At 59.2% G+C, this 26579-nt stretch overlaps 2 protein-coding genes across 3 annotated transcripts; both read left to right on the forward strand.

The window, feature by feature from the left end:
- The first annotated feature begins 2590 nt into the window (after positions 1 to 2590).
- PRODH (proline dehydrogenase 1) lies at positions 2591 to 11226 on the forward strand. The gene is made up of 14 exons (XM_031592159.2): positions 2591 to 2920; positions 3001 to 3209; positions 6979 to 7013; positions 7259 to 7408; positions 7491 to 7555; positions 7808 to 7924; positions 8079 to 8158; positions 8416 to 8497; positions 8870 to 8962; positions 9052 to 9198; positions 9307 to 9482; positions 9566 to 9664; positions 9766 to 9854; positions 10580 to 11226. The coding sequence occupies exons 1-14, from the start codon at positions 2642 to 2644 to the stop codon at positions 10765 to 10767; spliced, it is 1809 nt and encodes a 602-aa protein (XP_031448019.1). The 5' UTR covers positions 2591 to 2641; the 3' UTR covers positions 10768 to 11226.
- Positions 11227 to 13085: 1859 nt separating this feature from the next.
- SCARF2 (scavenger receptor class F member 2) lies at positions 13086 to 25977 on the forward strand. 2 transcript variants are annotated; one of them, XM_031592162.2, is made up of 12 exons: positions 13319 to 13392; positions 16582 to 16640; positions 17136 to 17178; positions 17662 to 17763; positions 17923 to 18442; positions 18520 to 18738; positions 19151 to 19279; positions 20841 to 20944; positions 21010 to 21127; positions 22407 to 22528; positions 23563 to 23715; positions 24109 to 25977. In XM_031592162.2, the coding sequence occupies exons 5-12, from the start codon at positions 17961 to 17963 to the stop codon at positions 25290 to 25292; spliced, it is 2511 nt and encodes an 836-aa protein (XP_031448022.2). In that variant the 5' UTR covers positions 13319 to 13392; positions 16582 to 16640; positions 17136 to 17178; positions 17662 to 17763; positions 17923 to 17960; the 3' UTR covers positions 25293 to 25977. The 2 variants fall into 2 exon arrangements, with proteins under 2 accessions (XP_031448020.2, XP_031448022.2); XM_031592160.2 differs by lacking the exon at positions 17136 to 17178 and having other exon boundaries at positions 13086 to 13392.
- Positions 25978 to 26579: the final 602 nt, after the last annotated feature.

The raw sequence follows: 26579 nt of genomic DNA on the forward strand, positions 1-26579 counted from the left end.
ATAAGGAACAGCACCATTCTCAAGGGCAAAGGTGGCTCCAGTTAACCTGCTTCAGCCTGGAAATGGCTGTTGTCCCCCAGCCCAGCAACACCTGGCTGCTCCTGGATGCTGCACACCCACACACCCCACACTGGGGCTCTGCACCCTACAGGGGGCTGCACAGTGCAATGCAAACTCACGGGAGGATACCCAGCTTCCATCCAGCTGCCCCAAACCCCAGCACTCTCCCTTCCCTCGCTGTTTTCCCAGGAATGTTCCCCAGCGTGAGGTGTTTGAATCATTTAGGATGGGCTAAAACAGAGCTGGCTCCCTTCCAGGCGTTCTGGCATCCCGGCTCAGTAAACAACTCCTTGCCACAGGAGGCAGCCCAGAAAAAGGCCTTTTAAGTTTATTCCCCAGACCCTGATTCTACAGAAATCTTCCAGCACATTCATTTCTAGGCTGTAAGTGCAGAGAAATGGCTTCAGGCATTCGCTTACTTTTCTTCCCAACCTTCACATCCCCCAGATGGCCATCTCAGCTTCACCCCCTAATCCAGGAGGGTGGAAAACGAGAGGGACTCAGCCCCAGCAGCCCCTTATGTGGCACCATGTGGGGTCTTGGGGCTGTGTGCAGGTCTTGGGCAGGGATGATGGGAGGGTTGAGGGGAAAAGAGGGTGGGATGAGAGTGAAGAAGAAGGATGGAGATGGAGGAGGATGACAAGGCCACAGTCAGTGACAAAATGGGTGCTCCAGCTTTTCTACATATTTTAGCAGTCAGCCCTGATATAACCTCCTCACTCCCCAATCCCATCAGTATCTGCACCTCCATGGAGATGCAGGAGCCCCCAGGGCTGCTAGAAGAGCATCTGGAAGTTCCCACTACCTGGACACGGCCCTATATCATGGACCATCGACACTACAGCCACCAGCACGGGGACAAAACCTTTGGCCATCTCTAGACATCCTCTTGTCCACACCACCACTGAAGAGCCGACAGAGCACAGTGCCCAGGATCACATCCAGGTGCCTTAGGAAGATCTCCAAGGAGACCCCATGAGCTCTCTGTGCAACCTGTGCCAGCGCTCAGCCACCCACACCACAATGAGGTGCTGCTGACATTGAAAGAGAACCTCCTGAGTCCCAGCTGGTGCCCATGGCCTCTTGTCCCAGCACCAGACACCACCTGTACCTCCCTGCTGGTATTGAGGGACACGGAGGGGATGCTCAGAGCCCCCTTATCTGCAGGCTGAACAGTCGGTCTCCTGTAAGAAAAATGCTCCAGGCCCTTCATCATCATCACAGCCTTCTGCTGAACTCTCTCATGTTTCCAGGGCTTCCTTGCACTGGGGAGCCCCGCACCATGCCCAGCATCCCAGCTGTGGCCTCCCCAGAGCAGATCAGGCCAGGATAACCTCAGCTTGCTGAACAATCTCAACTTTTTGGATGCCAACCACCACTGAAACCAAGGAGCCATGAATTCCAGCTTCCCAATCTCCCTTCCTCATGCCACCAGCGGCTGCTGTAACTTGTTGCCATCTGTTATTTTCACTGTGTCAGAAAGCTTCTCTGCTGAGCACCAGCCCATGAAATATGCATGTTGTGTCCTCCCATTTCCAAACCGCCTTCTCCTCCTGCACTAAATCCCCTTCTCGCCTATTTGTCTTGTCTTCAGACTTGTTTCTTCACATCTTACGGCTTCCCAGACCATCAATAAGAGACACTTCCCAGCCCAGAGCTGACTGCTGAGCGATGGGGACTCGTGCTTGTGAGCATCACACCTCAGCCATCTCGCCACACGCACCCGAATCTGCATTTCCATCTGAATGCTTTGGCTTTCATTTTTAGACGTTGGTCTTTGTGGCCAGATCTGAGAGTAAAGCAACACGGAAAACTCAGAGCTGAGGCTTCACATCGCAGCTTTGAACGGATTATTTCACTCTGGGGCGGTAACACAACGCAACAATTATAGGGAAGGAAACGAGTGTTTTTTCATCGCCAACATTTTGTCTATTTCTGCCCAGAGCGATGCCCTCCTCTGCCTCCGGGCCCTTTTTCTGGAGCACCGGCCGAGCCCGCAGGTTGCGCTGAGCATCGCCGGGCGCCAGATGGCACTTTGGGGCCGGCAGGAGGTTGGCTGGCTTCCTGCGCGATCCTACACGGGCGGGGAGCTGTGCCCATGCCCTGCTGCGCTGCCAGGAGCCCGGCGTGGGGAGTGCGGGGAGGGAACGGCGTGGGGGGGAGGGGTGGTCAACCATCAAGAATGGGGCTGCACGGAGCCCAGAGAGCACCCTGACCCAGGATTAGCGATACCCCCAAAGGAACAAGCGGCGGGGTTCGCACCGACACCCATCCCGATGTCGGGACATCCCGCACCGGAGGCGACAACCCTCCTGGGGACGACTGCGAGAGCTCGGAGATCCCTTAAAGAGATTCCTTTAGCTCGCTCCGAGGGGCTGGGACCCCCCTAGGACCACCGGGCTCCCTTCCAATCCCCCTCCACCCCGACCCTTCCCAGCTCCGAAGGGAAGCAGCGGGCAGGACACGAGGCGGAAAGCCGGCCCCCTAGCCCAGGCCCGTGTCTGCGGGAACCCGGCGGGGCGGTGCCGGGCGGGACGTACTTAAGGCGGCGGCGTTGCGGGCGGGCGGCTCCGCAGTGCCCATGGCTCTACCGAGCGCCGTGCGGGCGCTCCACGCCACCGCCTCCCGCATGGGCGCCCCGCGTTCCGTTCCCCGCGGTGCCGCCCCGCCGTTACCGACCAGCGGGAAGGGGGGAACCAAGCCGGTACCGCCGCCGGTACCGCCGCGGGGTGCGGCCCCGGTTGTGGATTTTGGGGACCCGCAAGAGGCGTTCCGCAGTAAAAGCAGCGCTGAGTTGTTGCGGGGGTTGCTGGTGCTTGGGCTGTGCGCTGTGGGACCGTTGGTGGAGTACAACCGAGAGGTGAGTGCCCGGGACCGGGGAGGGTGAAAGAAGCGATGCGGGGCTGCGGGTGCCGGCGCTGAGGTTCCGATGTCCCGCAGCTGCTGCAGTTCGGGAAGCGGCTGTTGGGCCAGGCGCTGTTCGAACGGCTGATGAAGATGACTTTCTACGGGCAATTCGTGGCCGGGGAGGACCAGGAGGCCATCAAACCGCTCATCCGGCGGAACCGGGCCTTCGGAGTGGGCGCCGTGTTGGACTACAGCGTGGAGGAGGACCTGAGCCCCGCTCGGGCCGAGCGCCAGGAGCTGGCGTGAGCGCGGGGCGGCGGGAGGGCTGCGGGGGGGGGGGGGGGTGGCGGGCGCGGGAGTTGGCTGCGACGCGATTGGCTCCGAGCGCCCATCCCCCCCGCTCCTATTGGCTGAAGGGCGCCGTGCGTCACCGCCCCGCCTCCCGCGGCATCGCCCCGACCCCCGGCATCGCCCCCCAGTGCCGCCCCCGACGTCTGTTTCCCCAAATTCCCACCCGCTTCCCTCTGTTTCCATTCCCAGCCTCCTCCCATATTTCAGCCCTTTTTTCCTGCTGACAACACGCGGCGCTGTCTCCCCCTAATCGCCCTCCCCCATCTCTCCCAATGGCACGCAGCTGCGCTGTCCTGCTGTGCTAAAAACACCTCCCGAAACTCCGTGTTCCGTTTCGAGCAGGTGTTTTTTCCCCCCTCTTCCCTCCCTTCCCCCCCGTCATCCCTCCCTCCCCCCTCCAGCAGCCTTATCTCTGCCCCGCACCCAGCGCTGCCTATCGGACAGCTATAACCACGCTGCTGGCCCTGGCGGTGATGCGGGAGCAGCTGATCCCTGTGTGCTTCCCCGGGCACGCAGCCGTGACACGAGTTGCTATCCGAGCCGTGCTCGGCATCCTAATGGAGTGTAAGCAGCCCGTGACGCGGGGGGAGGGGGGAGAGGTGACAGCGCTGCCGTTTCTGCTGTCCTTGTGCCGGCTGTGCCTGTACTGAGCGTTCCTGCCTTTAGCATTGAAGTTTTCCCACACCCATTCTTTCCCTCCTTTCCCAGCCCACCTCGCCCCCCCTTCCCCATTGCAGGTTATAGGGCTGCTGCTGCCATGGGGCTCCCACCCAGAAAAAGCTCTGTGTCCCCCACTGTCACCCTGCCTGAGCCAGCCGTAGAGGCACAAAGCAGCTGCAGGCAGCGTGTCTGCAGCCTCCTGATGCCATCTGCTGTTGGAGTGCTGTGCAAAGCCTCTAGCAGCAAACTTGCGTGGAAAAAAGCCCTGTGCTTCCCCCCCCCCAAAAATGCTCCTCGTGATTTAATTGCAGCAACGTGGTACAGGTTGAGCCCATGTCTTGGCATGCCTGCAGCCAGCTCAGTCCTGCCCTGCCCAGGCTGGTGTTCTGCACCCTGTCAGCTTGTCACGGGTGTCCTCCAGGTGCTGCTATGAGCACTGCAGCCAGGTCACGGTGGCACAGCCAAGGAAAGGTTCCTACAGGCAGTGCTGGTGGGTGTGGGATGGGGCAGGGTGGGCAGTGCTGCAGGCAGGTGGGGCTTTGCTTCCTGGGAAGAGAGAGTGGAAGAGCGCATAAAGAACCAGGTGGAGTTGCACTGATGTGGGCAGGGAGGCTCCTGCCCCTGCAGTAGGGTTCCTCATTCTCAGTGGCCCTTCCAGTGCAGCCAGGTGCCAGGGCATGCTGCACATTAAGGTGCTTTCTGTTTGGCCTTTGCAGGGAAATGCTGCTGCTACAGTCCTGGAGCTGCGTGCTGGAGAGCAGGCTTGGAGGATTCTCTGCCAAGTGCTTCATTTGATTCCTCCCTAAGCAGTTTTAGAGATTGCCCACAGCTTGAGTGTGGGCTTCCTGTGACCACAAGGCTTGCCTTGAATGTGGTCACTGAGGAATAGTTTCTCCTTTGTGTTTCACTTGTCCTCTCTGCCAGACCCACCTCCTGCTGATGGGGCAAAGCAAGCAGGCTCATGGCAACCTCCAGCCTAAAATGCATTGCCATCTGCTGCTTATTTCTGACAAGGGCACCCTTATGCTTCTCCTGAAATAATGCATCCAAACCTGATCCAAAACTCCCTGAAAGCCCAATTCTAGTGTTGGCCACATCACCATGCATAGCCATCCAGCAAGCTGGTGCTCCCTGCATCACTGCACTGGCTCTTCCTTGATAAAGCAGAATGGTGCCTGCTCATTTTCACACTTCTGTTCACATTTGGTCCCGGGGCATCCTGCACGTCAAGGATCTTTGGATCTTTGCACTCAGCTGGAGCTTTCTGCAGGGCTTGGTTTGTGCAGGACTGGTGATACCTGTGTGTTCTGAGCTTACCCAGGGCTGAGCATGCCTTGCAAAGAGTTGCTTTGCTTGCAGGAGCACTTGGGCAGTGCTCAGAGATGCTTCCTGTCCCCCATGGTCTGGTATAAACTACTTCAGCTGGGCTAAGTGGCATTTGGGTGTTGTGGGAATGGCTCTGCTTGCCAAAACTAACACTGCAAAGAAAGCAGCTGATATCCAGGAAGGGCTATTTCTTCAGCTGGAAAGAGCTTCCTCTATTTTGTTTTGATGTAGAACAATAAAGCGAGCACCATGGCACTGCTTTAAATGCCCCCCCCCCCGGGGATGGAGGGGTTCAGTGCAGTCATGCAGCAAGAATGCAGCTGGAAAGGGTGTGTTTGTCTTCAGGAACACAAAACACTTCAAATTCAAGGGGTGTTTGCTGATAACTGAGCTAGAAGGGCTGTGCCAGTGCTGCTTGTCCCCAGCGTACAGGTGCTGGATTGAGTTGTGCTCAGGGCTGCAGAACTGTCCTGCCTGCACCAAGAGCATCTTGCAGCCATCAGGACTTTGCTATTGCATCTCTCTTTCATATTCTGGAGCAGCAAGGTTCCTGACCTGTCCCGGGAGCACCACAGTCACAGAGCAGAAGCCAAGGACACAGCAGGTTGTGGCATGGCTCCCGCTGAGCCGCAGTTCACATGAGGCTTTGCTGTGCTTTGAGCTGCCCCAGGGAGCCTCCAGCAAGAGGAAAGGGCTTTGTTTGTGCTTCCAGCAACTCCTAATCCCTGTCACGGGGTTCCCACGTGGGTGCTGCCTGTCCAAGCTCCCTGGTGAGGTTCCTGTGCCGGTAGCATGGCCAATTTGGGGCAGTGATGCTGGGGTTGTGGCAAGCAGAGATCTCCTGGGAGGAGATGGCTCTCCTGCATCAGACCCCTGTCTGTGGGCTGGGTGTAGGGGGGCAGCGAGGAGGCTTAGCTGCTTGAGCTCCAGCAGGAACTCATGACTTGGGCACCAGCCCAGGCTGTCAGTTCCCTGCTCTCTGTGACAAAGGGCTCAGGCTTGAAATTACATCCAAGGTTGGCTGGGGCTGGGGCTGAGCTTTGTTTGTAAGCGGTTGGCTGGTGCTGACATGCAGTGGAGTGGGGCAGCTGAGTGGCAGTGAGGCTGTGGGACCCATGGCTTGGTGCAACCTGCTCAAGCTCTTCGCTTTGGTCTGGTGTTGGGATGAGGTTTGATGCTCTCACAGCTTAAGGGCCGTAGAGATCATGGAATCATGGAATTGCTAAGGTTGGAAAAGACCACTAACATCCCCAAGTCCAACCCCAACCCACCCCCCCCCACACCATGCCCAGTGCCAATGTCCCCCAGTGCCACATCTCCATGGTTCTGGAGCACCTCCAGGGATGGTGACCACGCCATTCTCTGGGCAGCTGTGCCAGTGCATCACTGCTCTTTTGGAGAAGAAATGTTTCCTGATATCCAACCTGATGGAGCACCCAGCCCCACCATGGATGGCCTTGTCCTTGCCACAGTGGGCTGGGGTGCATCAAGGTCCAGAGCATCCTCCCTATCTGCTCCTTAGGAAACGCTGTCTTGGGTATTGAAGCCTCTTTGCTTTCCATGAGAGGATTTGGGGCACCTGGGCTGCCAACAGAGTGGTGTTGGCCCCGTTAGCAATGGGATGGTGAGGGAAGAACAGGGTGTAGTGCCAGGCCTTGGGGCTGCTCTGGCCACTGGTGTGTGGCTGCAGGGTGCTGCTGGCCTTGTCCTCACCTTCCCTGTTTCTCTTCTTAGCTCCTGCACCTCTGCAGCCGAGAAGGAGCCAGGAGGTGAGTGATGGCCTCTCCTGCTCTCAGCAGATAGCACCTGGCTGAAGGCCCAGATGCTCCAAGCACCTGGGGGAAAGACTTGTTCCTCCTTCATGAGTTGGAGGAGGAATGTTGAGGTTCTCAGCTGACCCCACTCCTCCTCAAATGGGGTCCCAGGGGGCTCTTGTGAGGTGTGAGGAAGGAAGCAGGAGCTGGTAGGGTTCAGCAGGGGCTGTGGGGCACATCTCTGCCCTCTTCCAACCCAGGAGCAGAGCGGAGGGAGAAGCAGTTCCGTGCCCATCGTGGCTTTGGGGATCGCCGTGATGGAGTCATCAGTGCACGCACCTATTTCTATGCCGATGAGGCCAAGTGTGATCAGCACATGGAGACCTTCCTGCGCTGCATTGATGCATCGAGTAAGTCTTCAGTGTGCCCCTGTATGCCTGGAGACACCAGGGACCCTGCCCCAGCCAGCCCTGCCCCTGTGGCTCTTTCCAGGTGGCAGCTCAGAGGACGGCTTCTCGGCCATCAAGCTGACAGCACTGGGTAGACCCCAGTTCCTGGTGAGTGTCCATGGGGGTGAGCGGGATGGGCTGGGTTGGAGAGAGGACAATGGGTGCTTTGGGGTGCCTGAAGCCACCTAGGGGATGACCTCAAGCTTTGGGAGCATACAAAAGGGTCCCAATGTGGGAGTATGGATGCTGTGTACCAGACTATGTTCTCATGATATGGGGTCAAGGTCTGTCTGTGGGGCTCTGGAGGGATCCCCTGGGGCTCTGAGCCCACACAGCTTACCCCAATCTCTGTCCCCACAGCTGCAGTTCTCAGAGGTGCTGGTGAAGTGGCGGCGGTTCTTCCACCAAATGGCTGCAGAGCAGGGCCAGGGCGGGCGGGCAGCGCTGGAGATGAGGCTGGAGGTGGAGAAGCTGCAGGTGAGCAGGGTGATATCCGAGGGGTGAGGTTGTGCTGCTGGGAGGGGAGGAGGGGGAGGGTCTGACTGTCAGGGATGTGCTGCAGGAAGGATTCTGGAGCACTGTGAAACCTCTGGTGGGTCTGGCTGTGCCCTGATGCTCTTTTTTGTGGCAGGAGGCCCTGGCCAAGCTTGGCATTGCGACCAAGGCAGAGAGCCAGCACTGGTTCACGGGCGAGAACGTGGGTGAGAGTGGGTAAGTTGTCCACAGCCTTTAGGGTGCTGTGGGGTGCTGGTACTGGGGGATCTGGGCCCCGCCACAACCCTGGGCAGATGGGCAGCAGCAAGGGGAGGTCTCCAAAAATCATCACTGACTTGTTGTGGCAACCAAGGGCTCTCAAAGCAGAGAGAAGTGACAAGCTGGGTCAGGGTGCCACTTGCAGCTGGTTTGCTGATGGGGTGGGATCTGGTAGAGGACCCATCACCAGCACAGACCTGACTTCCCACCCACAGCACTGTGGATCTTCTGGACTGGAACAGCCTGATTGACAGCCGCACCAAGCTCTCCAAGCTGCTGCTCGTCCCCAACATCAAGGTGTGTATGTGCTTCAGCCAGGCTCTGCCCACCCAGCAGCTCTGCCCACCCAGCAGCTCTGCCCACCCAGCAGCTCTGCCCACCCAGCAGCTCTGCCCACCCAGCAGCTCTGCCCACCCAGCAGCTCTGCCCACCCAGCAGCTCTGCAGCATGGATGCTGCCAGTGTGAGACAGCTCATCCTTGTCCTGGGGTTTGAGGTTGCCATCCTCAGAGCCTGCATGGCTTCTGGAGTCCCACACTGACCAGCTGGTAGGGTGGGCACCCTCTGTGCAGCACAGGATGGGGGGTCTTAGGGGTGGGCTCCCCTGGATGTTTGCCTCCCTATAGTGCTGCCGTGTCAGGCAGTGCTGAACAGGCTCTTCTCATTTCAGACCAGGCAGCTGGAGCCTCTGCTCTCACACTTCACCGAGGAGGAGGAACTGCAGATGAAACGGATGCTGCAGCGGATGGACGTCCTCGCCAAGGTGCAGGGGAGGTGGGGACGGGCACTGCTGCCGATGGGGACACATGGCAGGCAGCCTCAGCAGCCCTCCGTGCCTCCTTCATCCCACAGAGAGCCACAGAGACAGGCGTGAGGCTGATGGTGGATGCAGAGCAGAGCTACTTCCAGCCAGCCATCAGCCGCCTCACCCTGGAGATGCAGCGCCGCTTCAACAGGGAGCGGGCCGTCATCTTCAACACCCACCAGTGCTACCTGAAGGTGAGGCAAGGGATGGAGTGCATGGATTGGTGATGCTGTAAGCAGTTCGGTGTGGCTTTGGCATGGCTGGTGGCAGTGGTTTGGTGATCCTGGGCTATCTCTGTCCAGGAAGCTTATGATAATGTGAGTGTGGACGTGGAGCTGTCGCGCCGGGAAGGCTGGCACTTTGGCACCAAGCTGGTCCGTGGAGCCTACATGGATCAGGAGAGGGAGAGAGCAGCGAAGATTGGCTACGAGGATCCCATCAACCCCACCTATGAGAAGACCAATGAGATGTACCACAGGTAGGGGATGCCCCCACCATGCTCCTGCCTTCCTCCCAGCGTGATGGGGCAGCCTCACCACGCAGCCCCCTGCTGCCCTGCAGGTGCCTGGACTATGTGCTGGAGGAGATCAAGCACAGCCGGAAAGCCAACGTCATGGTAGCAACTCACAATGAGGACACAGTCAAGTTTACCCTGCGCAGGTGGGTGCTGGTGGGGTGGGGTCAGTGTTGGGTGCCCAGTCCCTGCTCTACACACAGGACAGGGGCTCAGCTCTTTCTTAACGTCGAGGCTTGGCTTGCAGGATGATGGAGCTTGGCATCCATCCTTCAGAGAAGAAGGTCTGCTTTGGGCAGCTGCTGGGCATGTGTGACCAGATCACCTTCCCCCTGGGTGAGTGCTGCAGCAAGAAGGATGTGGCAGAGGGCTCCTGTCCCGTTGTCACACCAAAGTTTCCCTGAACAGCTGCTGTGGGGTTTGAAGGCAAGATGGAGCCAGGCTGTGGGTTGCTGGCAGACTGGCTGAGGACTTCTGGTCTCCAGAACCCAAGGCTAGGGGAGTAGTGCTAGGCAGACTGGGCAGATGTCCAGCATGGATGCTGCTCTGTCCTGGAGTTCCCCCAGTAAGCAGGGCTTGGCTCTGGGTCTGCAGCCTCCTCTGGTCATGCTGGAAAAATGTGTTAACTTGATGTTTCTAGTTGAATGCTTCTTAAATTGGCCTGGCCCCACTATTGGCATTCCCAGGGCTGTCGGTGACCTCGGTACTCTCTCTCTGGCACCTTCCCAAATCCCTGTGCAAAGGCAGGGAGGGGACAGGCTGCTGTGTTTCCCCTCCTCTGTCCTGGACAGGCTCCCTCCATCTGGCCAGAGATGCTCCCAGGCTTCCTGTGGGTTGCTTAATTCCATCCTCCAGCCCTGACATGCTGGGCTTGCCTTACTTTCCCCCACACACACAGGCAGGGAGCTGGGCTGGCAAATGGGGACATCCCTGTGTCCCCAGCCCTGGCTGTCTAGAAACCATCGTTGCTATGCCTGGATCCTTGCCCTCGGTCACAGCAGTGCCAATGGTGCTTTGGAGGTCCTTTAGGGCACTTCCATGCTCTCCCTCTCTCCTTCCAGGTCAGGCTGGCTTCCCTGTCTACAAGTACGTCCCCTATGGCCCAGTGGATGAGGTGCTGCCCTACCTGTCCCGCCGTGCCCAGGAGAACAGGGGCTTCATGCAGAGAGCCAACAAGGAGCGGGATCTGCTCTGGAGGGAGTTCAAGCGGCGACTTTTTGCAGGCACCATCTTCAACACCAACCCCTGACCCCTCTGGCCCTGCAGGACCCAGCCTGTGCCCAGCAGTGGGGCTCTTGTGCCTTCGTGTTAACCACTAACCCAGCTCCTCTGCCTTGTTCTGTTGCTGTTTTTCCTCCTGAGGCCTTTGCCTGAGGGGGAGATGTTGTCTTATTGCTGTAGAACTACATCCTCCTTCTGGAGGCCACTACTGTAGGGCTGCCTAGCTGGCTGTGCCCCGAGTGATGTCCCTCTGCTGTTCTTTGGCAGAGCCAAAACTCTGCAGGCTCTCAGTGCCCTGTGGCCACGCCAGCCCTGGAGCACCTATCATGGGGATGGGATCTGCTCAGCCACATCCCTGTGCTGTCCTGTGAGGCCAGGGCAGTGCTGCAGGCCAGGGAGCCAGGAGTTGGGCTGCAGCTCAGCTCTGCCAAGCACTGGATTTGCAGTGAATTGCAACAATTAAAGCACTGCTGCTCTTGTTCCTCGAGTCCGTGGGTAGCGTTGAGTTCTGTATTGCTTCCCTGATAGCAAAGGCTGGGGGGTGCTCCAGCCGAAGCTGCTGTGTGCTTTCTTGCAAGGATGCTGGATGCAGCAGCAGGGGGAGTTGCAAGGCAGAGAGCCCATACTGTGCAGCAGCCCTCGCAGCAGCTGTACTCCAATGCTGGGAGAGGTCCGAGCACACGTGAGCAGGGGCTCCTTCCAAGGGGCAGAGCCTGGCTGTGTCCCCACCGGATGGTGCTGAGCGCCCCAGGGGCCACGGCACGGTCCTTCCCCGGGAAACAGCTGCAGGCAGTTCTTGAATCATTGACAAAACAGCGTATTTTTCCTTTGCTTTGTCTTTGGAAATGCTATAATGCTGGGGTTCCTCTCTCTTTCTTTTGCTGGTGTTTTCCAAAGCACGGTTCAGTAGGAGGAAAGCACCTGGCAGAGCAGCTCCAGCCCAGAGCCTGCAGAAAAAGGAACGGCAGAGTTGGAATAGAGAGCTCTGAGATGGGCTCATGGAACACCAGTGCTGCTCCTCTCAAAGGCAAAAACCTCACTGGGACCAGAGGGAGAATAGGGGCAGTTGTGGCTGATGTCCGTGGGGTGTGCATGACCTCCAGGTCTGGGGGTGGGCACCAGAGCAGCCCTGCTTTGCAGGCAGCCTGGGTGTCCTTGTGCCTCTGGGGGAGTGCAGGGTTCACAACGGATAAATGGATGGACCCATCCTGCCTGCAGGGCAGGACCAGGGATCTGGTGCCAGCACTGTTGGAGACAGGAACAGGGGATGTGTCAGGGAGTGGAGAGAGATGCTCAATGATTTGAAATCTGAGGTCAGGGAAGACAAGTAGGTGGGTGACAGTTGTAACACCCAGGGAGTTGGGAGATGGTTTCTGCACAGGCAGACAGGGTAGGAGGAAACTGAGTGCAGCTTGGGAATGGTGTCCCCATCCGTGTCATTTCAGGGCAGTGACATCGGTCCCCAATCACCGTCACCCCCCCCCAGCCCCTCCCTCTGCACCCGTGGCTGCTCGCATCACGATCTGCCCGTGCACAGGGACAGGGTGAAGGTAGCTTCCAGGCATGGCTCTGCCCCACGAGTCCCCATCAGTGACCTGGTGACAACACAGCTCCGTGGGAAAGTGGCCCTAGGGGGCTCCTGGGTGCTCCTTGCTGTGGCATCGCTGCTCCGTGGACCAGAATGTGAAAAATCCAGAAGTCGGCGGTGAGCAGCTGCTCATCCATTCTCTTCACTCGCGGTGTTCGGGACACGCCCCGGCTCTCTCCCGTCAGATGCTGTCGGAGCATCCTCTCCTGGAGGCGTGCGGTGCTCAGAGGCGCAATGCAGGAGATGCCCGCAGCCCCTCAGCAGGAGTGAACCCAACCCTTCCTATTAAAACCATCGATCCGAGCGCCCGGGATAGCCGAGCCTGCACGGAGCGGCGATGCTCTGTAATATTCAAGGACGCTGTTTGTGTAACCACGTGGCAGATGCCCGGCGTGTCCCCCCCTCCACGCTAGGGATTTGGGATTGCTAGAAGCGCTCGATGAGCCCCTCGAGTTCCTAACTGTGTCCCTCTGAGGGGGTTACGAGTGGCTGCCGCTGCGGGCACCGCTCGGGGCTGCCGGAGCCGCGCACAGCCTCTATCGGGGCTATCGGGACTCCGGATCTTGCCGTTCTACGCCCGCACCGGAGCTCCGCAGCCCGCACACCGGGGCCGTCGGGGCTCGGGGCCGGGGGTCGGGCGCGGGGAGGAGGCGGTGGCGGCGGCGGCCCCCGGAGCCTGGCCCGCCGTCAGGGGAACCAATGCGGAATTTCCTGGCTGCCGGCGGGGCCCCTCCCGCCGCCGCCGAGAGGGGCGCGGGGGAGGCGGCGGCGGCGGCGGCGGCGCGGAGCTCTCACTGCAGTTTCCGTCCGCCGAGCGCGGCCGTCGGGGCAGGGCAAGGCAGGGCAGGGCAGGGCGGCACCGGGCACCGCGCAGCCGAGTCGAGCCCCGTATGGGATGGGCCGGGTCGGGCCGGGCCCCGCCGCGCCGACGGCCATGGCGGCCCTGGGGCTGCGGCCGCCGCGCCCAAAAGGAGCCGCGGTGCTGCTGCTGCTGCTGGCGGTGCTGAGCTGCGGAGCCGCGCAGGAGCTGAGCCCACGGGGCAGGAACGTGTGCAGGGCTGCAGGGTAGGAGAGAGGGGAGGGGAGGGCAGGTGGGGCCGGGAGGGCGGCCGGGAGGGGAGAGGGGGGAGGGCGCGGGCCTGAGAGAAAGCGGTGCGGGGCGGTGGGGAGGGGGCGATGGGTCCCATCGTGGCGGAGGGAGATGGAGCCGGGTGTCTCGGGTCCGGATTTTGCTGTCTCGTGTCTGGATTTTTGATGTCCCGGGTCTGAAGCTGTGTGTCCCGGGTCCGAATCTCGGTGTCCCGGGTCCGGATTTTGGTATCCCGAGTTCGGATCTCGGTGTCCCGGCGCCGGTCCTGCAGGAAGAAGCCGGTTCTGAGCGTTCCGGGTGTGGTCCCGCAGTGGGATGCGGGATGCTGCGGGTGTCCCCCGCTGGAGCGGCTCCCGGAGCGCTCGGGGCGGCCGCGTTGGCAGCACTGGGACAATACTTGGCGTTGGCTTCAGAGCAAAGGTGCCGTCCCCAAGGGTCGCCCTTTGCCTGCTCCCCCCCCTCCTCTCGGGCTCAGTGGTCCCAAAGCTGCCTCATCCCGCCGAGGAGACCCCTATATGGGGGGGCGATGGGGGGGAGGACAGGCCATAAATGCACCTTTTTACATCTCGCCCGTGAGGTCAGGCAAGTCCACAAGGAAAACATGTGCTGAGCGCTGGAGAGGCCGCATAATGGCTCCATTCAGCCCGGCCGCGGGGCGCTGGTGCCCCCTCCTCAAATTACAGTTTCCGAAGGAGGTTTTGCCAGAGCAGCACAGCCTCAGTACTCGGCGGGGAGGGGGATGGGGGGGGGTTGCACTGGGTCTCCACATCCCTCCGTAAAAGCGGTGCCCAGCAAAGCTGTCACTTGGGGTGGCAGTGGGGCTGCAAGAAGTGACCCTTCTGGCCAGCTCAAGAAGCAGCGTCCATACAGTTCTATGGATTGCATAGGGTAGGAGAAAGGGATGTATTTTGAAGCTGTTGGGTCTGGTGTGTGCTAAATGTGACTGTTCCTCTTGAGCTCAAAGCTCTAGTTAAGTTACCATGCCCCCCTTCTGTTGGAGAAGCAGGGGTGCAGGGTGATGAGTGCAAGCACTGTGTGTGTGGGAATTGCTTTCTCCCTGGCCACCATAACTTTCCTTTGGCCATTCTTTTCCTGTATGAAGAATTTCCTTTTTGCCACACAAGACACCAAGTGATGGGTGGTGTGGAGAAAGAAGGGGCTCAGCGCCAAGGTGATGCTGCTCCCCAGTTTGGGCAGTGGTGTGTGAGCACTGGGATGGGCATGCAGCTGGAGCAGGTACTTAACGTGCAGCGATGCTCTGGGCTGTGGGGTTTTCACCTCCATCCATTTGTGCAGCTCCCAAACTCTCAGTAGGATGCAGGATGTGGGATGCTCAGTGGGATGCAGGTGATGCTCAGTGCGATGTGGGATGCTCAGTGGGATGCACACACATCCCAGGAGCAGGGACAGCTCTGGCTTTGCCCCATCATGTGTTCCTTTTCCTCTGCACCAGTGAAATCCCCATCAGTTTGGCAAAGTGATTCTTTTTCTCCTTTCTCGAGGGGAAAAGGCAGTAAAACAGAAAGAGAAGGGACGTGCTGAGGGAAGCAGCAGGTCCGTGGGCCACCTGAGGGATGCTCTAAGGCTGAGCCCCGGTCCCAGCTGCGCTGTGGGGTGCAGGGAGGTGGCTGAAGCTTTGAAATCTGAGCACGTTGGTTTGCTGTCAGAGCAGCTGATAAGGGAGGGGAGGCTGAGTGGGGAGGTGTCAGACACGGCCCGGTGGAGGCGATTAGCTATCTGCCAAGAGATAGCTTTAATCCCAGCGCTGCGTGTGGGCAGCCCCATGGACCCACTCATGATGCTTCAGTCACAGTGCAGTGCTATTGGGCACTGTGGTCCTTCCTTGGGCAGGATGACCCCTTCCCACCCATCCCCAGCAGAGCTCATGGGGCTTTTGGGGAATGAGACCACACAGGCACAACCCACACTCGTTGGACAACTCTATCATGGCACGTTTCAAACCAATCATGGATCCATTTCAACCCGTGGAACCCAGTGGATTTCACTTTGGGTCCTCCTGTCCCCTCACGGAGAGGCTTTGATCGGTGCCCCATTGCCTTTCCTTGTGTGTTTCATCTCCCTTCCAGGGCACAGACCCTGCTCCAGCCCTGGGCGCAATCACAGCGCTGTGTAATCTCAGTGACGGACGGAATGGATGGAGCTATTTTGGTCTCCAGCTGCAAGGCATTTTTTCCAGGCCCTGAATCATTTTTGTGGTTCCTTTCTGCCTCCCGTCCAATTTTTCAACATCTTCCACGAGAGGCAGCCGCGGTGCTCCCATGTTGGTGCTGCCCCATTCAGCCCAGCCCGTGTCCCACCGGGGGCTGCTCCCACCCCCCAGCCCACAGCAGCTCCTTCTGGCAGCCAGACGTGGTCCTGTGACTGCGCTGCGTTTCACGAATACTTCCTCGCTGTCTCCTCCTCCTCTTCTGCATTTGTTACATATAAAGGGAAGAAAAAAAAAAAGAAAAAAAAAAAGCATGCATTCCAGGCTCTGCCACTGGTCCAGCCCATGTCAAGTTTTCCTCGACTGCAGCATGCCTTTGGATTGCTCCAGAGCCTCCAGGATTACTCCCATCCATGGAGTAGAGCTCCAGTTGTGCGGACAAAGCTGCACAAATTGAAGGATGTAATGGGTTTGTGCTGAGAAGAGGATGTCCCTTCCTCATGGGATGTCCCTGTGCCCCTATTCTGGGGGCTCTAGTGGTTGAGATGGGATGGGGTGAGATGCCACCATCCTACCTTGGGATGCCATCCTTGGGATACCATCCCCATGCTGCCACAATGCCAGGCACCAAACCCATCTGTAGGTTCCCTTGCTTTGCGCTGGCTTTCCTCCCTCCTATCTATTATTTTCCAACACCTCGGTTAAGAATACGCTCATTTTAGTCCATCCTTTAAATCACATCTGATGGTAAAATAATCCGAGCCATTTTCTGCACGTGGGGCACACAGATGTTGGGTATGGTCATCCCATGCCCAGCACTGCTGCTGTTTGCCTCCTTGTTCTCTGCTTGAGCCCTGGGCTGAGCTGGGTACCCCACGTCAAGCATCTGCATGGTAGAATTGGTTCTTGATATCATCACAGCATCACTGAAAGGTTTCCAGGAAGGACAGCAACTTTCCAGATATCCCAACCATTTGTGGACTTATTTTTCCTGCAGCTCCTCGGTACTCGTGTGCTGCCCAGGATGGAGGCAACAAGGAAGCGAGTGTCTGATAGGTAAGCAGCAATGCTGAGGTCGTGAGACAGCCCTGGAGCTGTGTAGTGCACAGCTGTGTAGTGCAGCCCTTGGACACGAGATGCAGTGTGGTGACCCCTGCGTGCTGCCACAGTGCTGGAGGGCTGTGGCAGAGGATGAAGGCACAGCCACATGCCACCACAGAAAGGCACCAGTGCCACCGAGCCCACAGGAAGCCAGGGCAGCCCCTGCTGTGCCACCATGCAGGATTTGGGGACCGTGTGTATCCCCCCAGTTTGGGGTGCAGTGGTACCCAGGGAGCCGGTGGGCTGCAGACCCCATAACCAACTAACTCACCCTGCATGCGCTCTCATAACCACTCGCTGCATGCAGCTGGTGCAGGAAGGGAGAAGGATGCACAGTGGGGGAGGATGGTCCCGCAGCAAACTGTCCCCATCTCCTCTCCCCACTTTCCCCCCGGGCTGCTCTAACCGTTAGACTCACTGCCTCTAACCTGTTCCATCTGTCTATTTTAGGGTTTTCTATAGTCCCCATCACCGTAGGTCTAACAACAGCCAGGTAAGGCGCTCGGTGCGGGTGCTCTGTTCCCCCTCTCTTGCTGGCCAAGGGGACTTTGTGGGGCCATGGGGCCAGCACTGTGCTGTGCCACAGAGCTCGCTCCCCTTTGGCACAGGGGGACTCGTGGGCTGGGGGTGCTGGGGCAGCACCTCCATAGGGAGGTTAGAAGGAGGGAGGCTGTGCTGGTGGCTGCTTGTGTTCCCCTGTCCCACGTCCCACATCTCACCTGCAGCACAGGGATGGGTGAGCAGGGTGGTAAGGGGCTGGGGCAGGGATGGAGCTGGGGATGGTGGCAGGAGGATGGTGGCATCTCCGTTGTGATCGCCATGCAGTGTCACAGTTCAGTGATCACTATGGTGCCACCGTGCACCCCATCCCCTGTTCTGGGGGGGGGTTGGGGACTGGGATGGGATGAGCCTGGTGGCAGACAGTGGGGACCATTCAGCCATGTCCTCATGCTCTGTTATTGGTCCATCTGCCCAGCTGTCTGCGAAGGGAATTTCACCTGCAAGGAGAACGAGGTGTGCGTGAGACCCGGCGAGTGCCGCTGCCGCCACGGCTACTTCGGTGCCAACTGCGACACCAGTGAGTACCAGTGGCACCACTGGGACACCCCAAGGTGGGCCACCTCGTATAGGGAGCCCGTCACCTAAGCGTGCTAGGAGCAGGGGGGATGGAGAGGAGCAAGGGGTGCCGCTTGCATGGAGTCACCCACGGCTGACTGCAGTGCTGTTCCATCTGCAGAGTGTCCCCGCCAGTTCTGGGGCCCCGACTGCAAGGAGATGTGCAGCTGCCACCCCAATGGGCAGTGTGAAGATGTGACGGGTCAATGCACCTGCAACCCCAACCGCTGGGGCCCCAAGTGTGAGAACATCTGCCTCTGCAAGCACGGCAAATGCGACCAGAAGACGGGCAAGTGCACCTGTGAGCCCAACTGGTGGGGCCCCCAGTGCTCCAGCTCCTGCTATTGCAGCCACAATTCCCAGTGCGACCAGCAGACAGGCAACTGCCTGTGCCAGCCGGGCTGGTGGGGCCGTGGCTGCAATAACCAATGCTCTTGCAACAACTCACCCTGTGAACAGTTCACCGGGCGCTGCCAGTGCCGTGAGCGCACCTTTGGGCCCCGCTGTGACCGCTATTGCCAATGCTACAAGGGGAAGTGCAACCAGGTGGATGGTACCTGCACCTGTGAGCCAGGCTACCGTGGCAAGTACTGCCGTGAGCCGTGCCCAGCTGGCTTCTATGGGCAAGGCTGCAGGAGGAGGTGAGTGTTGGGGCATGAGGAGGGAGGTGGGAGCTGTTGTGGGGTACCATGTGCCACGTGTCTCTTGGTTGTTGCAGGTGTGGGCAGTGCAAGAGTCTGCAGCCCTGCACTGTGGCAGATGGGCGCTGCCTGACGTGCGAGGCGGGTTGGAATGGCACCAAGTGTGACCAGCCCTGCTCGGCTGGTTTCTATGGGGAGGGCTGTGAGAAGCTCTGCCCCCCCTGCAAGGATGGCCACACCTGCAACCATATCAATGGCAAGTGCTCACACTGCAACCCCGGCTGGATTGGAGACCGGTGAGTGCTGCACGGCACAACTGATGCATGCTGGTGCAGTGCTGCGTCCCTGCGTGGGGTCTGGGAGTGGGTGCACAGCTGGGGCAGCAGGAATGGGCTGAGCCTGCTGGCATGGCCATGAGGCTATAGGGAGCCTCAGGGACCCTAGTGCCATGGCGTTGGTACGTGGGGCCATGGGATGCACAGTGCTCCTATCTGCTCAGTGACTCTAACACACAGCATGGCTCAATTCTGAAACTTTCTTGGAGCCACCTGGGGTTGGGTCTGAGGCTCTGCAGCACCTGCATGGGGCTGACAACACCCAGCCCCATCTCCTTGCATGGAACACAATGGGGTGACCAGGATGGGCACAGTGTGGGGCACTGTGCGAAATCCCCTCTCCGGTGCTTCAGCTGCCCTCACCTCTCCCCAGGTGTGAAACCAAGTGCCGCAATGGGACTTATGGAGAGAACTGTGCCTTCGTCTGCAGCGACTGCGTCAGCGGAGAGTGCCACTTTGAGACGGGCCGCTGCCTGTGCCGCGCCGGCTCCCACGGCACATAGTAAGCAAACCGCTGCAGGGACCCCGGGCACTCATCACTTCTGGCATCACCTCCATCCCCTGTTCTGCTCCTGCCCATGGTTGGGGTGGGATCCAAACAAACCTGAGGCAGCAGCACCCGATCCCCCTGAGCTCAGCAGGGCCCTCTGCGGAGCCACGGTGTGCCTGTCGCTGAGCGACTTGACGAAAGGATTTTGCTGTAGGAAATGGCCATTTGGCAAAAACAAATGCCTTTGACAAAACTCGTTCTTATTTATTTTTTTTTTTTTCCCCAAGTTCAGGGTGGAATTTCTAGCCGAAAACAGAGAGAAAACCACATCCCAGAATAGCACATAGCCTCACGGGTATGGCATCTGTGTGGTGCTCCCTATCCCAGCAGCAGCTCTCACTGGGGGCTGCTCACCCCAGGAGGAGCCCAAAGCCCTCCAGCCCTTTGGCTGTGCCCATCTCCAACCCTGCAGCAGGGCCTGTCCTAGTGAATGCTCATCCCCTTTGCTTTCTCCCAGTGTGAAATAGAAGCGCTGTCTGAAAGGAAAGTGGCTTGAAGCATTGGAGGGAAGGCTGCTGAAATGTCTGCAGTGGGCACAAAGCCCTCTGTTGCTCCACATCATTCCCATGGTATCTCCTGAAATCAGTCTGTCTGGGGTAAAAATATGGGTCCAGCTGATGGGGGTAGCTTGGACTGTCTGGGAGATATCTCTGCTCCCATCCCTGCATCCTACTGCACAGCAGCTGCTCGTGGGGGCTCAGGGCACGTGGCTCAGCCACGGCGGTGCTTTGAAAACCAGAGAGCGTGAAATGTGGCTGAGCCAAGGGAGCAGCTGCAGCCCCAGGAGAGAGGGGCTGGGATTGGGGCCATGGTGCTGCCAGCTGGGAGCAGCTGGCATTGGGCTCAGAGCCATCAACCCCTCTGCATCCATCCCAGTGCCCATGCTGCTGGCACTGGGGTCCTGCATAGCATCATCACAAACTGTTGCTGCCCCCAGGATTCTGGCAACAGGATGCTTGGTGGGAGGGCACCCAGAGCCTGGGCTGTTTTGGGTGGTGCCCAACACATTGCCCACCTTCCAGCCCTGGTTTGTGCCCCTCACCATAATGTTGAGCTGGGAGGCTGTGCCTTGGCAAGGAGGACATTTTGGCCATAGTTGTTCTCCCTTCTTAAATACAGTGAGCTGAGAGGTTTCCAAGCTCATGGGCTGCAGTGGAAGGGCTCCATACTGGGTGTCCACGGGACACATGGCCACATCAGCAGTGCTGAGCTGAGACCAGATGCAGATGCTCTGCTGGGCTGGCACTGCTGATGGGTTAGTGACCCGTTGTCACCACAGTGCTACAAGCCTCATTGCAAAGCCTTGTGCAGCACGTGGGGGTGGAGGAGGGCTCTCAGAGGCAGCAAACATGGGGACAAGCAGGAAGGTGGCACAGTCCCCCATGGGGATGCTGTCAGTGCAATCCAGCACTGTGTCACCTGCTTTTCCCAGAGTAGAGGGAGTTTGGGAAAGGAGAGCAGGGAGCATCCCTGGGATGCATCACCCCACCCTCACCCCTCACCCTCTCCCCAGCTGTAACCTCACCTGCCCGCCCGGCCACTACGGAGCCAACTGCGCTCAAGCCTGCAGCTGCCACGACGGTGCCTGCGACCCGCTGACGGGCGCCTGCCACATGGGTGAGTTGTAGGGTTGGGGTGCTGGGGTGCTTGTGGTTGGTGTCTGAGCACGCTGTGTCTTGCAGAAGCCAACCAACGGATGGGGGTGATCGGGGCTGGAGCTCTGCTGGCGCTGCTGCTCATCCTCCTGCTGTCGCTGCTCTGCTGCTGCTGCGTCTGCCGCAAGAAGGATGAAGGGCACGGGTGAGTGGATGCTGGCAGGGAAAGGGGAGGACAGAAGGGAAATGTGGGGCAGTTTCCCATCCTCATGAAGATGGGGAGAAGAGAGCACACGGTGGGAGCAGGAGGACCCCACACTGCAGGGATGCCTCCTAGCTTTGTGTTCCTGTTGTTGGCTATCACCTCAATGGGACCCAATGGGTCTCCAGGGCTGGAGCCTGCAAAGGGAAACCTAGAGCATGCTGAGTTATGGCTGGGATCCCCAAAATGGCTTGGGACCGAAGGCAGGAGTGTGCACAGCAGCTCCCACAGCGGGGCTGGGCTGTAGGGTCTGCAGGACAAGATGAGCCCCTCCAGTCCCTGCTGCAGGAATGAGGACAAGGGATAGGAATGGGGATAAGAGTAGGGTTAGGGATGAGGATGGGGACAGGGATGGGGGTGGGGATAGAGATGGCTGCTTATTGGGGAGAAAGGGGCCAGGGGAGCTCCACCAGCTGCACAAAAGCCATCCCTCGTGCTGCCGGCCGCTGTGCAGGAATTTTCCGGAAGCCTCTGCTTGCAGCTGTGCCAGCTCCACTCCAGCCCAGCACATCTGGTTTGGAGAGCCTGTGGGCTGCATGTCATTATGCCGCAGATAAAAGGAGCCACTTCCCAAACTCAGTGCTGCTCAGAGAAGTCTTGCATGGGAAATAGCTCCAAAGAGTTTCCTTTCCCCGGGCACTGCAGGGTGCCCAGAGCCCGAACTGCCATCTCAATGTCCTGTCCCAAAGCGTTCCCAGTGCCAGGAAGGGCTGTGGCAGGGGGGACCATAGTGGCTATGGGTGCCACAACACAGGTTGAGTGGCACTGCTGCACAGAGCCTCTTGCTGCTGTGGCTGCGGATAATTGCCTGAAAGCTCATCCCCGAGAGGCTTCAAAACCAGAGAGCAAATAAAAAGAAGCCACGTGTTTGTTTGGGGTTGGGATTTTTTTATTTATTTTTTTTTATTTTTTCTAAAGTTAATCATATGATTCAAGGGCCTGAATGGGAGCTGTGGGTGTTTTGGGCACGGTCTGGCTCTGCCACAAGACGAGCTGAAGCACGCGGCTGGCAACAGCCCTGACCCCTGTCCTGAGCCATCCTGGGCTTCAGCTGGGGCAAAACCAATGGGGAATACACTCCTGTGACATCTCTCTGTCCTGCCTCTTCCCCAAACCCTTCTTCATGTGCAGCATCCCTGAGCCTTCAGCTCAATGCATGGTTCCACGATGGATGGCCCCGGTGTGACCATTGCCCTGATGGGGTCGTTGTGTTTCCCTGCAGAGCAAATCAGGACCCAGTGGCAGCCAAGAAGCCTCCGAGACGCTTGTGTGGGCGCTTCAGCCGCATCAGCATGAAGCTGCCACGCATCCCCCTGCGCCGCCAGAAGATGCCCAAGGTCGTAGGTGAGGCACCAAGGGGCAGAGCAGAGCCAACGTGTGCGACTTGTTGTGCTTCTCCCAGCCCCAAACCCATGCAGAGTGCACCAGGGCCGGGGAAACATCCCCACTGCAACCCAAATAGGGGCCGTGTTTGTGGAAGGGGCCAGGCAGGGCTCAGGGAGGAGGACAGAGGGGGCTGTGTGCGCGGGGCTCAATGGGGCTGTGTGCGCGTTTCCTGCAGCCGCCCCGCAGCAGCTGGCTCCCACCCAGCAGCGCCGTGTAAACACAGAGGGGAGGGAGGGGATGGCCCCAGCTCCAGGGCTCTGTGCGTTACAACCTGCTCTGGGGTTGGGGCTTTGCAGTGAGGCCACCCGGGACCCCAGGAACAAAGGGATCTGTGCCAGCAGGCAACAAGGGACTCAGGCAGGCAACAGCTCCGACCACTTGGGGCTGGCCTTGGAGCAATAACATCCATCCATCATCATCTGGCAGCACAGGGACCTGCAGCCGTTCTTTGCTAGGGGCCAGGCAGGAGCCGCAGCACATCTTGAGCTGCTGTTGGTGCTCCTCTTCCTCCGGCCATCCCCTTGGTCTCATTCAAGTCCTGGAGGTGCCTCGTGGCCACAAGTCCCAGCACCCCGTCACGCCTTCTCACAGGAAGCGGTGCGCTTCATCTGCTTCCAACAGTCTGCTTCTAATTTTCTCTTTTTGGGTTTTACAGCAAGGAAAGTCATGCCGGAGTGGCTGCCTCCCCCACTCTGGGCCGTTTGCTCTTTAAATATCTCCACTGCTTTTGCTCTGGCTCTGGAGTTTCTCTCAGACTCTGCATCCTCCTCCCCCATCCCTTATACATCAGGGTCCCCCCATCTTGCTGGTCCGTTCCTGTCTCAGGTTTATTCCCTCTCACATGGTCATCTCCATGATCCCTTATCCCCTGCACAGTGCTGTGCGTGGGGAGCGTGGCTGCTTGCAACCGTGGTTCATCCCAGGGTGGGTGAAGCAGGGCTGGGACCCAGCAGGGCAGGCACTGGCTGATGGCCACTTTCCTGCCTTGGCAGTAGCTCACCACGACCTGGAGAACACATTGAACTGCAGCTTCATCGAGCCGCCCTCAGTGGTGGAGCAGCCCTCCCCTTCCTGGTCATCCCGTGGCTCCTTCTCTTCCTTTGACACCACGGATGAGGGGCCAGTGTACTGCGTGCCCCATGAAGGTGAGACTCATGGGTGCTTCCCTGGGTGCTGCATGCAAGGATGAGGGCTGGAGGTGGCCCTGCAATGGGGAGGTGGGGGTCCTGTGGCATAGGGGGACCTGGAGGCATGCAGAAGAGGTAGAGAGGGGCCAGATGGGACAGGGCAATGGGGAGCCCAGTTTTGCCTCTATGCTACCACTGTGCATGGGTTTTTTTGCCATGAGGGCAACAAGGCAGTGGCACAGGGCCCAGAGAAGCCCTAGGTGCTCAAGGCCAGGCTGAACAGGGCTTTGGGCACCCGGAGGCAGGTGTCTAAGCCATGGGATCAAGTTGGACCGGGTGGCATTTTAAGGCTCCCTTCCAACCCAAACCATTCCATGCCTTCATGACACATCCATGCTTCTCTTCCCACAGAGAGCGTGGGTGACGGCAGGGACAGGGCACCGTCCTCCAGCCCCGGTGAGAAGCTCGTGGCTCCAGCCAGCGGGGAGGAGGCAGCCGAGTACAGCTTCCTGAAGGAGACGGGCTCTGTCAAAGCCTTCCATGCCGACAGCAGCGAAACACCCCTGCTCAAGTCCTCGGACAGTGAGCGCTCATCCTGTGGGTCAGGCTCGGCCAGCGCCGCGCTTTATGCCAAGGTCGCCCGCCTCTCCAAGCAGTCCAAGGAGGAGGAGGAGACAGCGCTGTCCCCAGAGAGAACCAAGCCCCGTCCTCCCGACCCGTCCACCAAGCCCAAGGTATCCTGGATCCACAGCCGCTACAACTCCAGCCAGTCCAACTCGCTGCCCAGCCGCTCCCCGGAGCCAGCGGCCGCCCGGCCCAGCAGCCCCGAGCACGGCCAAGGCTTGGCCAAGAGGAAGAGGAGCCCCAGCGAGACGTCGGCTGGTGTGCACGGCAAAGCAGAGGAGAAGGGCAGCGGTGGCACACGTGGCAAAGAGAGACCACAGAAGCACTCCAAGGAGCCCGGTGTCCCCGAGGGCAAAGCCAACCTTGCCGCGGAGCCCCAGTCTCCTTCGAAACCCAAGCAGAGGAGCAAAGCCAGCTCGGAGCAGATGGAGAATATCAACGGGGCGGTGCAGAACGCCTTCAAAAAGATGGGCGGCTTCCATGCAGAGCGGCGGGCTGGGGAGGCCCCACGCAGCCCCGGTGCCGGCAAGCCGCGCTCTGAGGCTCTCCATCCCCACCTGGCCTCCGAGGCGGCCACACTGCTGGCAGCCCAGCTGAAGGAAAAGACTCAGAGCCTCAACAAGGCGGAGGGCAGCGCTCGGCCCAATGGGGTGGGGGCCCAGCGGGAGAAGCCCACCCCACCCCAGAAAGCCAAGCGCTCGGCAGCCGCCAGCAGCCAGAAGGCCAGCAAGCCCCTGCTGCCCACCTCACCCAACCTGCAGAAACTGATCCCTGCCACGGCCGAGCCGGCGGCTGGGGGAGAACCCAGGCGGGTGGAGAAACAAACCACAGTCAGCGGCCAGGACCCGGCTCCTCCGGGCGAGCAGACGGCCAAGAAGACACCCATTAAAAAGCCCCCCAGGAAGAAGAGCCGAGAAGCCACCCTGGAGCCACCCAAAGCAGCCGTGGTGCCCACGCAGACGGTGCAGTAATGGGGAGCTGGGCACCTGGGAAGGACTTGTGGTGCCTGGACTGGAAGAGCCCCCCAACCTCCTCATTCCACATCTCTCCCCTCGTCCCCTTCGTCCCGTCAGCCCATCTCCTCCACTGTCCCTGGACCTGGTACCCCCCCGGTGCTGTGCTCCCCATGCAGGGATGCAGGAGTCGGGCCCCCCCCTCCCTTTTTTTTGTAGCAGTATTATCGATCGCATAAGCAGTGCTTGTTGTACTAGATGTACCCATGTTATATTCTGCAGTAACGGAGCCGCTCGCTTCCCACGCCCCACTCCACTCTGCCAGGTCCCCATCGCAGCACGGGGGCAAAGGGGATGGATGACACACGGGGCCATCGCCGGGGACATCCCCGTGTCCTCACCCAGACCTCCCTGCACTGCCACGTCAGCTTCTTCCCTCTCGGAGGTGCAGCCCCCGGTGCCACCGCGCCGCTCCCAGCGTGGGGTCGAGCTGGTTTCGACCGATGCCCCTGGCCCCAGGGCTGCCTGTGCCAGGAGCGGCAGCAGGAAAGCACTATTTAAGGCCCGGGCTGCACAGCACTTGGGGAGGCTGTTGTGGCTTCAGGAGGGATCTGGCCAGTGGAGTCAGGTAGATGGGTTTGGTACGACAGAGCCTGGCATCTCTGCAGAGCGCTTTTCTAATAAAAGTGTATTTCTTCCATACCCGGGTGCTGTCTCTCCGTGCCCCAGGCTGCCCATGGAGCATCACCTGGCCTCACTCGGGCACTTGGGATGCAGGGTCCTGAGTGGGATGCAGTGATACAGGAATGGAGGACGTGTCCCAGTGTGAGGCCAGGGAATTCCCCCTAAAAATAACGCTATTCAGCATTCAGGTTAGATATTAGGAAAGATTTCTTCTCCAAAAAAGCGGTGATGCAGTGGCACAGGATGCCCAGGGAGTGGTGGAGTCACTGTCCCTGCAGGTGCTCAGAGCCATGGAGACGTGGCACTGAGATATGTGGTCAGTGGGCATGGTGGGGTGAGGTTGGACTTGGAGATCTTAGAGATCTTTTCCAACCTCAGTGATTCTATGATTCTCTTCCAAGTTAGACCACCAGCTATTGTTTTATGCTGATTTTTCTGCATGGTAGGACTCTGAATCCCTTTTCCAAGCATCCCGCTGGGGTCTGCAGGCTTTCCCCCCACCACTGCACATTGGTTACCTCTAACAGCGAGCATCATGTGATACACAGCACTGCAAGCACTTTGTTTTATGGTTTCCAGCCTCTGTTGATTTGTGGACCCCTAAACAATTTCCCTTGCAGC

Source organism: Phasianus colchicus, chromosome 18 (assembly GCF_987193195.1).
Source record: "Phasianus colchicus chromosome 18, bPhaCol1.hap1.1, whole genome shotgun sequence".
In the NCBI taxonomy this organism is placed as follows: domain Eukaryota; kingdom Metazoa; phylum Chordata; class Aves; order Galliformes; family Phasianidae; genus Phasianus; species Phasianus colchicus.